At 38.2% G+C, this 13572-nt stretch overlaps 1 protein-coding gene across 1 annotated transcript in view; it reads left to right on the forward strand.

Annotated features, from left to right (window-relative positions):
- LOC133659242 (dachshund homolog 1-like) overlaps positions 1–13572 on the forward strand; it is a 254149-nt gene that overhangs the window by 50976 nt on the left and 189601 nt on the right. Inside the window, exon 3 of the mRNA XM_062061975.1 lies at positions 3290–3405. Coding sequence (XP_061917959.1) covers positions 3290–3405 — 116 coding nt within the window. The remainder of the gene's footprint in view (positions 1–3289; positions 3406–13572) is intronic.

Genomic DNA, 13572 nt, shown 5'->3' on the forward strand with positions numbered 1-13572 from the left:
ATGTAGCGACCAACTGTAGTTACTGACAGTGGGTTTCTGAAGTGTTCCTGAGCCCATGTGGTGATATCCTTTACACACTGATGTGGCTTGTTGATGCAGTACAGCCTGAGGGATGGAAGGTCACGGGCTTAGCTGCTTACGTGCAGTGATTTCTCCACATTCTCTTTGATGATATTACGGAGCGTAGATGGTGAAATCCCTAAATTCCTTGCAATAGCTGCTTGAGAAAGGTTGTTCTTAAACTGTTCAACAATTTGCTCAGGCATTTGTTGACAAAGTGGTGACCCTCGCCCCATCCTTGTTTGTGAATGACTGAGCATTTCATGGAATCTACTTTTATACCCAATCATGGCACCCACCTGTTCCCAATTAGCCTGTTCACCTGTGGGATGTTCCAAATAAGTGTTTGATGAGCATTCCTCAACTTTATCAGTATTTATTGCCACCTTTCCCAACTTCTTTGTCACGTGTTGCTGCCATCAAATTCTAAAGTTAATGATTATTTGCAAAAAAAAAAAAAAGTTTATGAGTTTAAACATCAAATATGTTGTCTTTGTAGCATATTCAACTGAATATGGCTTGAAAAGGATTTGCAAATCATTGTATTCCGTTTATATTTACATCTAACACCATTTCCCAACTCGTATGGAAACGGGGTTTGTAGAACAAGTGTAGAGTTACAGTGTGTACATTAGGGATGATGTTTGATAAGAAATGATCGAGTTCGAGCCCATTATGGAATCCTCTTATCGAACCGATTCCTTATCGATTCTCTTATGGAGTCCAGATAGGTTGTTGTATATGGAAAAAAACACACAATATTTGGTTTAACAAAAGCTCACTTTTATTATATAAGAAAAAAATAAAATCTAATAAATAATTAAATATTGACTGTTGCCCCCCTAAAAAAAAAAAAAAAAAAATATTGACTGTTGTTACCCAAAGTATATTAAGTGGGATTTTTCAGAAAAACAAATATATACAATAACAAAAAAACAAGCTGTCTCTGTGATCACTATAGGTGTATAAATAATAATATAGTGTTAAATAAAATCAGTCCCTTGGGCACAAAACTGGAAATAATACAGCTCTCCAAAAAGTGCACTTCTGCTGCTATTGGAACATAACTGTTTGTTATGATGCTTTGACATTTTTGCACTTTATTTCTTTATTGAAAGAAAATTCTATGAATAGAAAAGTTGTTTGCAAATGTGGTTACAATGCTAAAAAATGAAAAGTTAAAGCTAAAAAAAGAAATACACTTTATTGAGTTAACATTATTTCTTTATAGGGGGAAAGATGTTATGAGCTAGGGAATATAACAACTACACTACCCAGCATGCAACGGGAGTGACGAGCATGCGCGGTAGCCCCGAAAAGTGTTGTTGCATGTCGCCACCCGTGAAAGTAAACGTCAAGAAGTCAGCCAACACGCCTCGTCTGCATTATTTATAATTAGACAGACAACACATCTACAGTGTGATTTTGTAACGTTTACAAGGAAAGAAAAACAAAAGTTAAAAAAGGGAGATGTGTTGTATATATATGTATGTGCTGCGGTTGTTTTAAGAAGGTTGCGACAGCTGCCGTAAAGGAGGTGCGGTGCTAGCCTGGTTGCTATGTTTCCGGTTGGTGGTAAAAGTGTTGGTCATGTGTTTGTACCCTGCTCAAATCTCTCAGTAAAGTTATTCATTGGATTATACCTTTTGTTTTGAACTTTATTACACCTCGGAGCGCTTTTTCCCGTCCATTTTTTTCCTGCTTTCGCTATCTGCGCCTAATGACTGAGCTACGTCACGTCATTTATTTTGACGTACCACGGAGCATTTCTGGTCGGGACGGGATTCGTTCCGAGGGATTCGAATATAGAACCAACTCTTTTCCTTTACTATAGTGGTCTCGATAACGGGTACCGGTTTTTAAAAAGGGATTCGAGTCCGAGGACTCGGTTCTTTTCTTATCGAACAACCGGGAAAACCGGTTTCGAGTATCATCCCTAGTGTATGTACTAAATAGGTGTGCTTAAAAGAAACTAGAGTTGATTATTTATTTAGATTCAAAACCGATTCAGAATTTTCCAAAATAGATTTTTTTTTTAAATGATTGAGCTTATTGGAGACACTCTGTGATGGGCGTGGACAAACAAAGCTAATCATCATTAAAGCTACACACACACACACTAAACTGTGTCCCATACTAAAAGTATTCAATCCCAGCAAGGAGGCGAGACTTGGGCCGGGAGTGTGGCGCCTGTGAGGCGTATTTAAAGTTGCTGAAAAACGCTATAATACGAGACCTTTAAGATAAAAGCAAGCTCATTTTACAGAGGATTTAGTAGCCCGATAAAGCCGCGACTATTGTACGCGGCGTAATTTACGACGTCAATATGTCAGCGGTGTCAAGTCGGCCATAACTCGTCAGCTCCGAGACACCTTCTTCGTAAAGAGTATACCTTTATAGACTTTTGCCCCCTCGCTCCTTGATGATATGCTTTTACTCGCACCCCCGAAGGCCTCTCTCCGTAACTGTGAGCCGGCAAAGTAGCTATCGATCGCCGCTCGCCGCCGTATTAACACGCCAAGCAGAAAGAGGCGGCGGAAAGTCAGCCCGGGTGCTATCTGCCTTTTGTCCTCCTCTCCCCCCCCGTCCCCCGTCAGGTGACTCGGTCATTTATCACGGCTGGATCTGCTCGCACCCTCGTCGGGTGTAATAAACCCCCGTCAGAGTGGTCCAACAGGTCTGAATCACTCTGTCACACCACCTTCCAGCTACGGCACGCATTAAATCAAGCAAGCGGAACATTTCCTAAGGCAGCCATTGCCTTTTAATTTCCTGAAGAACCTTAAAATACCATTCATTACCACAACTACACATATTTGGTTTTAAGAAGCCTCATAAATCAATAGTGGCCTGACTGCCATAATTATAACAAGTTAACATGTAATTTTCCAGACCGAGGCCGAAGAGTTTAGCATATGCAAACGAGGCAATTGGAATGGTGCGGGGGCGGGGGCGGGGCGCGGGGATATTAATGCGGAGAGGAACAGGTAACGAGGTGCGGGTTATGAATTATGCATCAAAAAGTGGTTGATCTTCAATAAAAGGAAATGAATTCAGCGTGTAATCTAATTAGTTGTGGAAGTCTATTATGTTGAGCTGCAGAAAGCAACTGTCCTTGAAAGGAAATGTATTTACACTGCTCGTTCGGTAATGTTAACACCGCCCCCCTCCCGCACCCGGGCACACCACCACCGCCACTCAAGCGCCTTGTGTCTTTGTCTCTTTACAGCTCCAGACCCGGGCGGCCCCCGAAGAGAACCCAGAGCGTGACATCGCCGGAGAACCCTCACATCATGCCGCACACTGTCCCCGGTCTCATGTCCCCCGGCATGATGCCACCCACAGGTAGGATCGGTACCCCCGTTTTAAAAAGATCCGGTCGAGGGACGTGCACTTTGAAGTACACTGCAAAAAGTCAGTGTTCAAAAACAAGAAGAAAAAAATACAAAAGTTAGGGGTATTTTACTTGAACTAAGCAAAATTATCTGCCAATAGAAAAAGAAAATTTGGCTTGTCAAGACTTTCCAAAACAAGTACAATTAGCTAACCTCAATGAACCCAAAAATACCTTAAAATAAGTATATTCTCACTAATAACAAGTGCACTTTTCTTGGTAGAAAAAAAAGAGACCTTTTTGCTCAATATGTTGAAAAATATTCTTAAATGAAGTATATGCTAGTGCCATTATCTTGACATAATGATATGCGCTCGGCATTACATTTCTTGAAACCAGCAAATTTATACTAAAATCTAATTTATTGTTCTTAATGGAAAGGCAAAAAGGCAACGCTCAGGCAAATCATATTGTCTAAAAATGCATTTTTCCATGGATAACATGACATCATCGCGCCAAGTGCGTGCTCTTTCAGTCAATTAGTGCGCATATATACAGCCCGGCCCCCGGCCAAAAAATGTTTAATTGTAATTGTGAAGAATTCATCTGAATGTGCATGAACTATTTCTGTTCAAAATTGTTAGAAATGTTAAATGTTTAAATATTAACTGTCAGTTTACTGCACTGTGCCAACTGTACTACTATATGAGTACGTGTTTTCTATTGTTTCATTGGAAATAAAACAGCAAAGTCCATTTGGCTGTCATCTGTTTTAATTATGAGACACAATTGTGTCAAAGTCATGATTTTGTATTTCATGCTTGAAATAAGAAATGATGACTTTAAAAAAGTAGTTTTCTACTTGTGAGTGTTGATGACACAACAGTTGATATTCTAGTTTCAAGCATGTTTTACTCAATATAGCTCATCAAATCTCAGCAACAAGCTGTAATATCTTACTGACATCATTTAGGAGCAAAACACTTAAAACACTCGAACATAAAATCTGCTTAGTGAGAAGAATTATCTTATCAGACAAAAAATAAGCAAATATCACCCTTATTTGACATATTTCGTCTTACTTAGATTTCACTTTTTGCAGTGTAGTCAGTGTACAGCTTGGGTAGATCTACCGAACACGAGTTAACACGCAGCTTTAATTCAACTTAGACTTAGACAAACTTTATTGATCCACAAGGGAAATTGTTCCACACAGTAGCTCAGTTTCAAAGGATGGAAAGGATAATGCAGGTATTAAGTAGACTAAAAATGTACCGTGGTAGCAATATAAAATACAACATGCCGTATTTTTCAGACTATAAGTCGCAGTTTTTTCCATAGTTTGGCCGGGGGTGCGACTTATACTCAGGAGCGACTTATGTGTGAAATGATGAACACTTTAGCGTAAAATATCAAATAATATTATTGATGTCATTGACGTAAGAGACTAGACGTATAAGATTTCATGGGATTTAGCGATTAGGAGTGACAGATTGTTTGGTAAACGTATAGCATGTTCTATATGTTATAGTTATTTGAATGACTCTTACCATAATATGTTACGTTAACATACCAGTTGGTTATTTATGCCTCATATAACGTACACTTATTCAGCCTGTTGTTCACTATTCTTGATTTATTTGAAATTGCCTTTCAAATGTCTATTCTTGCTGTTGGCTTTTATCAAATACATTTCCCAAAAAAATGCGACTTATACTCCAGTGCGACTTATATATGGTTTTTTCCTTCTTTATTATGCATTTTCGGCAGGTGCGACTTATACTCGGAAAAATACGGTAATCGATTTTTGAAAATGATGAGTCGATTTCGAATCGATGTGAATAAGAATTGTGGATCGGATGCGAATTGATTTGTATGTGCAGCCCTACACTGCAAAAAGTCAGTGTTCAAAAACAAGAAAAAAAAATTACAAAAGTTAGGGGTATATTACTTGAACTAAGCAAAATTATCTGCCAATAGAATAAGAAAATTTGGCTTGTCAAGACTTTCCAAAACAAGTAAAATGAGCTAACCTCAATGAACCCAAAAATAGCTTAAAATAAGTATATTCTCACAAGTGCACTTTTCTTGGTAGAAAAATAAAAAATTAGACCTTTTTGCTCAATATGTTGAAAAATATTCTTGAATGAAGTAAATGCTAGTGCCATTATCTTGACATAATGATATGCGCTCGGCATTACATTTCTTGAAACCAACAAACTTATGATAACAACTAATTTATTGTTCTTAATGGAAAGGCAAAAAGGCAACGCTCAGGCAAATCATATTGTCTAAAAATGCATTTTTCCATGGATAACATGACATCATCGCGCCAAGTGCGTGCTCTTTCAGTCAATTAGTGCGCACATATACAGCCCGGCCCCCGGCCAAAAAAAATGTTTATTGTAATTTTGAAGAATTTACCTGAATGTGCATGAACTATTTCTGTTCAAAATTGTTAGAAATGTTAAATGTTTAAATATTAACTGTCAGTTTACTGTACTGTGCCAACTGTACTACTATATGAGTACGTGTTTTCTATTGTTTCATTGGAAATAAAACAGCAAAGTACATTTGGCTGTCATCTGTTTTAATTATGAGACACAATTGTGTCAAAGTCATGACTTTTGTATTTCATGCTTGAAATAAGAAATGATGACTTTAAAAAAGTAGTTTTATACTTGTGAGTGTTGATGACACAACAGTTGATATTCTAGTTTCAAGCATGTTTTACTCAATATAGCTCATCAAATCTCAGCAACAAGCTGTAATATCTTACTGACATCATTTAGGACCAAAACACTTAAAACAAGTAAAACACTCTAACATCAAATCTGCTTAGTGAGAAGAATGATCTTATCAGACAGAAAATAAGCAAATATCACCCTTATTTGACATATTTATCTAACTTAGATGTCAGTTTTTGCAGTGTACTAAAGCCTACCCAAGTGTACTAGTCACAGTATTGCTGTCATGCTGGAACCTACTTGAGTGCGCCGTGCGGCTCGTCCTGGAAATGGCAACTGGTCTACCAAAAACATGTCTTCCGCCCCTGGAAAAAAAACAAAGAGATGGTTAGGAGGAGTGATGATGATGATGATGATGATGATGGGCGGTGGGGGTGGTTTGCAGTGAATAAATTGAAGTGGAGATCTTTTCTCTCAGATTATTCCGGTAGATGTTGCATTTGTTGCCTTGAGTGCATTCTAATTAGCACGATTAAATCCACTCTCCCGCTGTATGTACATAGGCGCTGGTAGACGCTGGTTTTATCGCCACGAGAATCAACAACAAGCGGTTCGGGGTCCTGACGCCCCCTCAGGGCCAATAAGTCTTATTGCGACTAATGCTTTTGTTCTATTTGCGGCTGGCTGGCTGGCTGCTTTGATGTCGGTGGCTTCAAGTGCCGCCATTTGCATATTGTTGTGCCGCTCGCCTTCTTGGCACGTCTAACCACGTTATAGCCTTCTCGCGTCTCATGTTCTCTGGCTGTAAATGATATTTACTGTATGTACTTGACACACGCATCATTAATCATCACCACTCCTTGGTTAAAGGCCTACTGAAAGCCACTACTAGCGACCACGCAGTCTGATAGTTTATATGTCAATGATGAAATCTTAACATTGCAACACATGCCAATACGGCCGGGTTAACTTATAAAGTGACATTTAAAACTTCCCGGGAAATATCCGGCTGAAACGTCGCGGTATGATGACGTATGCGCGTGACGAAGTCAGAGTAACGGAAGTTATGGTACCCCGTAGAATCCTATACAAAAAGCTCTGTTTTCATTTCATAATTCCACAGTATTCTGGACATCTTTTGCAATTTGTTTAATGAACAATGAAGGCTGCAAAGAAGACAGTTGTAGGTGGGATCGGTGTATTAGCAGCGGACTTAAATTTCCCGGCAAACTTCCGGCTGAAAACGTTTCGATATGATGACGTTTGCGCGTGACGTCAACGGTTGAAGCGGAAGTATTCGGAGCCCATTGAATCCAATACAAAATGGCAAAATTCCACAGTATTCTGGACATCTGTGTTGGTGAATCTTTTGCAATTTGTTTAATGAACAATGGAGACTGCAAAGAAGAAAGCTGTAGGTGGGATCGGTGTATTAGCGGCGGACTACACCAACACAACCAGGAGGACTTTGAGATGGATAGCAGACGCGCTAGCCGGCGACCTCACCTTGACTTCCTCCGTCTCCGGGCCGCCGACCGCATCGGTGATCGGGTGAAGTCCTTCGTCGTACCGTCGATCGCTGGAACGCAGGTGAGCACGGGTCGTGATGAGCAGATGAGAGCTGGCGTAGGTGCAGAGCTAATGTTTTTAGCATAGCTCTGTCGAGGTTCCGTAGCTATGTTAGCTTCAATGGCGTCGTTAGCAACAGCATTGCTAAGCTTCGCCAAGCTGGAAAGCATTAACCGTGTAGTTACATGTCCAGAGTTTGGTAGTATTGTTGATCTTCTGTCTATCCTTCCAGTCAGGGACTTATTTGTTTTGTTTCTATATGCAGTTAAGCCCGATGCTATCACGTTAGCTCCGTAGCTAAAGTGCTTCACCGATGTATTGTCATGGAGATAAAAGTCACTGTGAATGTCCATTTCGCGTTCTCGACTCTCATTTTCAAGAGGATATAGTATCCCAGGTGGTTTAAAATACAAATCCGTGATCCACAATAGAAAAAGGAGAGAGTGTGGAATCCAATGAGCCAGCTTGTACCTAAGTTACGGTCAGAGCGAGAAAAAAAACGTTCTGCACTGCACTCTAGTCCTTCACTTTCACGTTCCTCATCCACAAATCTTTCATCCTCGCTCAAATTAATGGGGTAATCGTCACTTTCTCGGTCCGAATCTCTCTCACTGCTGGTGTAAACAATAGGAAAATGTGAGCAGCCTTTCCTCCGGTGACGTCACGCTACTTCCGGTACAGGCAAGGCTTTTTTTTATCAGCGACCAAAAGTTGCGAACTTTATCGTCGATGTTCTCTACTAAATCCTTTCAGCAAAAATATGGCAATATCGCGAAATGATCAAGTATGACACATAGAATGGATCTGCTATCCCCGTTTAAATTAAAAAAATGCATTTCAGTAGGCCTTTAAAGCGGACTCTGCTTGGCCAATCGCCAACTAGGGACGGAACGGTTTCGATAAATGTGATATTGTTCTCCCACTTTTTGCAAATGGAATGATCATATTTACTGCGTTTTATCAGTCGACCACGTTTAGCTTCACAGGACAACAAACGTTGCTATTTTTAATAAACACTAGGGGTGTAACGGTACGTGTATTTGTATTGAACCATTTCGGTACGGGGGTTCCGGTTCGGTTCGGAGGTGTACCGAACGAGTTTCCACACGGACATATTAAGTAGCGTAACGCACGTTGTGTAAACAATGCACACCAAGCATGCTAGCAGCTAACGGGCTAGGATAGACTGACCATACGTCCTCTTTTCACCGGACCTGACAGCTGTCAGGGCGGAGTTTCTTAAATGCCTCAAATGTCCGGCATTTTGAGTTAGGGTTGCGTGTATTTTCAATGTACGTTCAGGGTTAAGAAGGGGTTGAAAACAAAACAAATTGTGTGAGGGAGGGGCAGAGACAGAGAGAGAGAGAGAGTTATGATAAACGCGCATGCGTCGCCAGGCTCTGCTTTTTATCCATAGATTTATCACATTTAATGTTTTATTATCTATAGTAGGGGTGTCAAAAGTGTGCCCCGGAGGCCATTTGCGGCCCACAGCTAATGTTTTAAAGGCACATTCTAAAAATACTATTCAAATAAACAAAAACATAACAAAAGTGAAATAAAAAAGCTTAAAGGTTAAATTTAATTTAGAAAAAGTTGCAATGTTGACTAATAAAACAAAGCTGTTTTTTTCTTTCTTTCAAACTGTCATTGCTCAAAACATAATATTGAATCAAAATCAATGTTATTATGAATTATTGACCTATCCAAGGTTCCCATTACTTCACATCAAATATTACACTAAGAATAATATTTTTGGTGGAAGATTTTGCAAATTTGCTAAATAAATAACCCAAAAAATTAATATTTTGTTGTTTTCTTACTGTACCGAAAATGAACCGAACCGTGACCTCTAAACCGAGGTATGTACCAAACCGAAACTTTTGTGTACCGTTACACCCCTAATAAACACCAATTGTTGTTTTTTTATGCAGCAACAAAGTAGTGAACGACTGGCAAAGTCCGAGCTGGACATGCAATTTTTGTCTCATTCCTCGCGGGTATAAAACATTTTCAGTTAAACTAAAAATAACTAGATATAATAAATAGACCTGCTCAGTGGACTAGTAGTTAGAGCAGGGGTCACCAACCTTTTTGAAACCAAGAGCTAACTCTTGGGTAGTGATTAATGCGAAGGGCTACCAGTTTGATACACACTTCAATAAATTGCCAGAAATAGCCAGTTTGCTCAATTTACCTTTAACTCTATGTTATTATTAATAATTAATGATATTTACACTTAATTGAACGGTTTAAAAGAGGAGAAAACACGAAAACAATGACAATTACATTTTGAAACATAGTTTATCTTCAATTTCGACTCTTTAAAATTCAAAATTCAACCGAAAAAAAAAAGAAGAGAAAAACTAGCTAATTCAAATCTTTTTGAAAAAATTAAAAAAATAATTTATGGAACATCATTAGTAATTTTTCCTGATTAAGATTAATTTTAGAATTTTGATGACATGTTTTAAATAGGTTAAAATCCAATCTACACTTTGTTAGAATATATAACAAATTGGACCAAGCTATATTTCTAACAAAGACAAATCATTATTTCTTTGAACATTGATTTAAATTGTCAGGAAAGAAGAGGAAGGAATTTAAAAGGTAAAAAGGTATATGTGTTTAAAAATCCTAAAATCATTTTTAAGGTTGTATTTTTTGTCTAAAATTGTCTTTCTGAAAGTTATAAGAAGCGAAGTAAAAAAAATTAATGGATTTATTTAATTAAAAGAAGACCAAGTCTTTAAAATATTTTCTTGGATTTTCAAATTCCATTTGAGTTTTGTCTCTCTTAGAATTAAAAATGTCGGTCAAAGCGAGACCAGCTTGCTCGTAAATAAAATTTAAAAAAATAGAGTCAGCTCACTGGTAAGTGCTGCTATTTGAGCTATTTTTAGAACAGGCCAGCGGGCTACTCATCTGGTCCTTACGGGCTACCTGGTGCCCGCGGGCACCGCGTTGGTGACCCCTGAGTTAGAGTGTCCGCCCTGAGATGGGTAGGTCATACCGAGTCATACCAAAGACTATAAAAAATGGGACCCATTACTTCCCTGCATAAAGAGTTGGAATTGGGGGTTAGATCCGAAAAAAATATTCCCGAGCGTGGCCACCACTGCTGCTCACTGCTCCCCTCACCTCCCAGGGGGTGGAACAAGGGGATGGGTCAAATGCAGAGGGTCATTTCACCACACCTAGTGTGTGTGTGTGTGTGACTATTAGTGGTACTTTAACTTGAATAAAACTGCTGTCATTTGCTTTACATCGGAAGTCATAATTAACATTAACTTGAGAAATTAACACATTTGTTTCGATTTTTTTACGTTTTAAATAGGGACTAAAAAATCTAATATATTTTTTGAAATGTTTCTCTCGCATTTTGTGCAGAATAAAAAAAAACTGGTTATACTTTTTTTTTTAAATTATTCTTTAAAATATTATTTCATTGTATTTTTTTTTTTTTTGGTTAAATGGCATTTAATTGTATTTTATTCATGAAATTGTACCAGTTTTAGAAGACTTCTTAGATAGTGTTAACTTGGTGATATTTTCTCAAAAATGCTACGCCAAAAGTATTTATTATTTCAGCAATATAAAAGCCCTCTGCACATGAAATAACACCACTTTACACTCTTTTAATCTAATATAGCAGTGTTTTTCAACCACTGTGCCGCGGCACAGTAGTGTGCCGTGAGATACAGTCTGGTGTGCCGTGGGAGATTATCTAGTTTCACCTATTTGGTTTAAAAATATTTTTTGCAAAACAGTAATTATAGTCTGCAAGTGATGTGTTGTTGTTGAGTGTCGGTGCTGTGTAGAGCTCGGGACCGTGTAATACTCTTCTATATCAGTAGGTGGCAGTCGGTAGCTAATTGCTTTGTAGATGTCGGAAACAGCGGGAGGCAGAGTGCAGGTAAAAAGGTGTCTAATGCTTAAACCAAAAATAAACAAAAGGTGAGTGCCCCTAAGAAAAGGCATTGAAGCTTAGGGAAGGCTATGCAGAACGAAACTAAAACTGAACTGGCTACAAAGTAAACAAAAACAGAATGCTGGACGACAGCAAAGACTTACTGTGGTGCAAAGACAATGTACATCCGAACATGACATGACAATCAACAATGTCCCCACAAAGAAGGACAAAAACAACTGAAATATTGTTGATTGCTAAAACAAAGTAGATGCGGGGAATATCGCTCAAAGGAAGACATGAAACTGCTACAGGAAAATACCAAAAAAAGAGAAAAAGCCACCAAAATAGGAGCGCAAGACAAGAACTGAAACACTACCCACAGGAAAACAGCAATAAACTCAAAATAAGTCAGGGTGTGATGTGACAGGTGGTGACAGTACACCTACTTTGAGACAAGAGCTATATTGATGCATGGTTGGTTATGGTTTAAAGTCATATTCAACAATTGCGATAACGACTTTTTACTGTCAACTGAGTTTTGTTTTTTAATGATTTCTGCTGGTGGTGTGCCTCCGCATTTTTTCAACGCAAAAAAATGTGCCTTGGCTCAAAAAAGGTTGAAAAACACTGTAATATAGTAATGCTGCCTGAGGCTGAGCCAATCAGGGGCCAGGATACAAAACAGTGCGCTCTGATTGGTTTGGTCCCCTCTAAGTGGCCAATACTACTGTAGTATTGCTATTTTTAGTTTATTTAGCACTTTGTATGTTTGTAAATATTTAATTTAGGAACAAAAAATTGTACAGTATGCTTTAAAAATCTTTAAAATCCGCGATGTAGTGAAGCCCCAACATTTGAAGCGCAATGTGGGGAGAAACGACTGCAAGTCCAAAAATCTCCAAAGACATTGAACATTTTTTTCTAAATGTTTTTGTTACATTTTGCAGTGATTGTTTGACAAAAATGTGTGTTTCAGAAGATTGCCAAGACATTGTTACCATTATAAAACTTTATACAGTACTTGTTGCTATTTTAGCTAATGTGCTACCGAGAAATTAGCGTAGCTTGAATCAATCACAGCAATTTTACATTTGATGTATTTGAACTAGTGTTGTCCCGATACCAATATTTTGGTACCGGTACCAAAATTATTTCGATACTTTTCTGTACTTTTCGGTACTTTTCTAAATAAAGGGGACCACAAAAAAATTGCATTATTGGCTTTATTTTAACAGCAAATCTTAGGGTACATTAAATATATGTTCCTTATTGCAAGTTTGTCCTTAAATAAAATAGTGAACATACAAGACAACTTGTCTTTTAGTAGTAAGTAAACAAACAAAGACTCCTAATTAGTCTGCTGACATATGCAGTAACATATTGTGTCATTTATACACCTATTATTTTGTACACAATATTAAGGACAAGTGGTAGAAAATTGATTATTAATCTACTTGTTCATTTACTGTTAATATCTGCTTACTTTCTCTTTTAACATGTTTTATCTACACTTCTGTTCAAATGTAATAATCACTTATAGTCGTTACAGGATCATACATTGGTCATATTCAAAGTCCTCATGTGTCCAGGGACATTTTTACTGACTTTATAAACATAATATACATTTTTTTTTAAATGAAAGAAGATGTCGTGATGCCACAAAATATCGATGTAATCCTAGTTGTACGTGCCTGTACTTGGTATCATTACAGTGGATATTAGGTGTAGATCTACCAATGGTGTTTGTTTACATTTTGACGCCAGTGAGCTACGGTGTGTAGTGAAACATGTTTAGCTATTCCTTGTCCTGCAGTGATAATGATACTTGTAAGAAACGTACTTTATTTGTCGCCATGGAGGCAAGGATTAGTGATTTAGAAGTAGCTAAATCACTGCCGACGGCGGATGGACGTTGGCTGCTAGCTAGCTAGCCATGTCTTAAAGCTACCTCTTCCTGAGGGCGTTTCAGTGTTATAACTTCACCTTTATTTTTACTTTTTAAGCCAAAA

Source organism: Entelurus aequoreus, linkage group LG10, assembly GCF_033978785.1.
Source record: "Entelurus aequoreus isolate RoL-2023_Sb linkage group LG10, RoL_Eaeq_v1.1, whole genome shotgun sequence".
In the NCBI taxonomy this organism is placed as follows: domain Eukaryota; kingdom Metazoa; phylum Chordata; class Actinopteri; order Syngnathiformes; family Syngnathidae; genus Entelurus; species Entelurus aequoreus.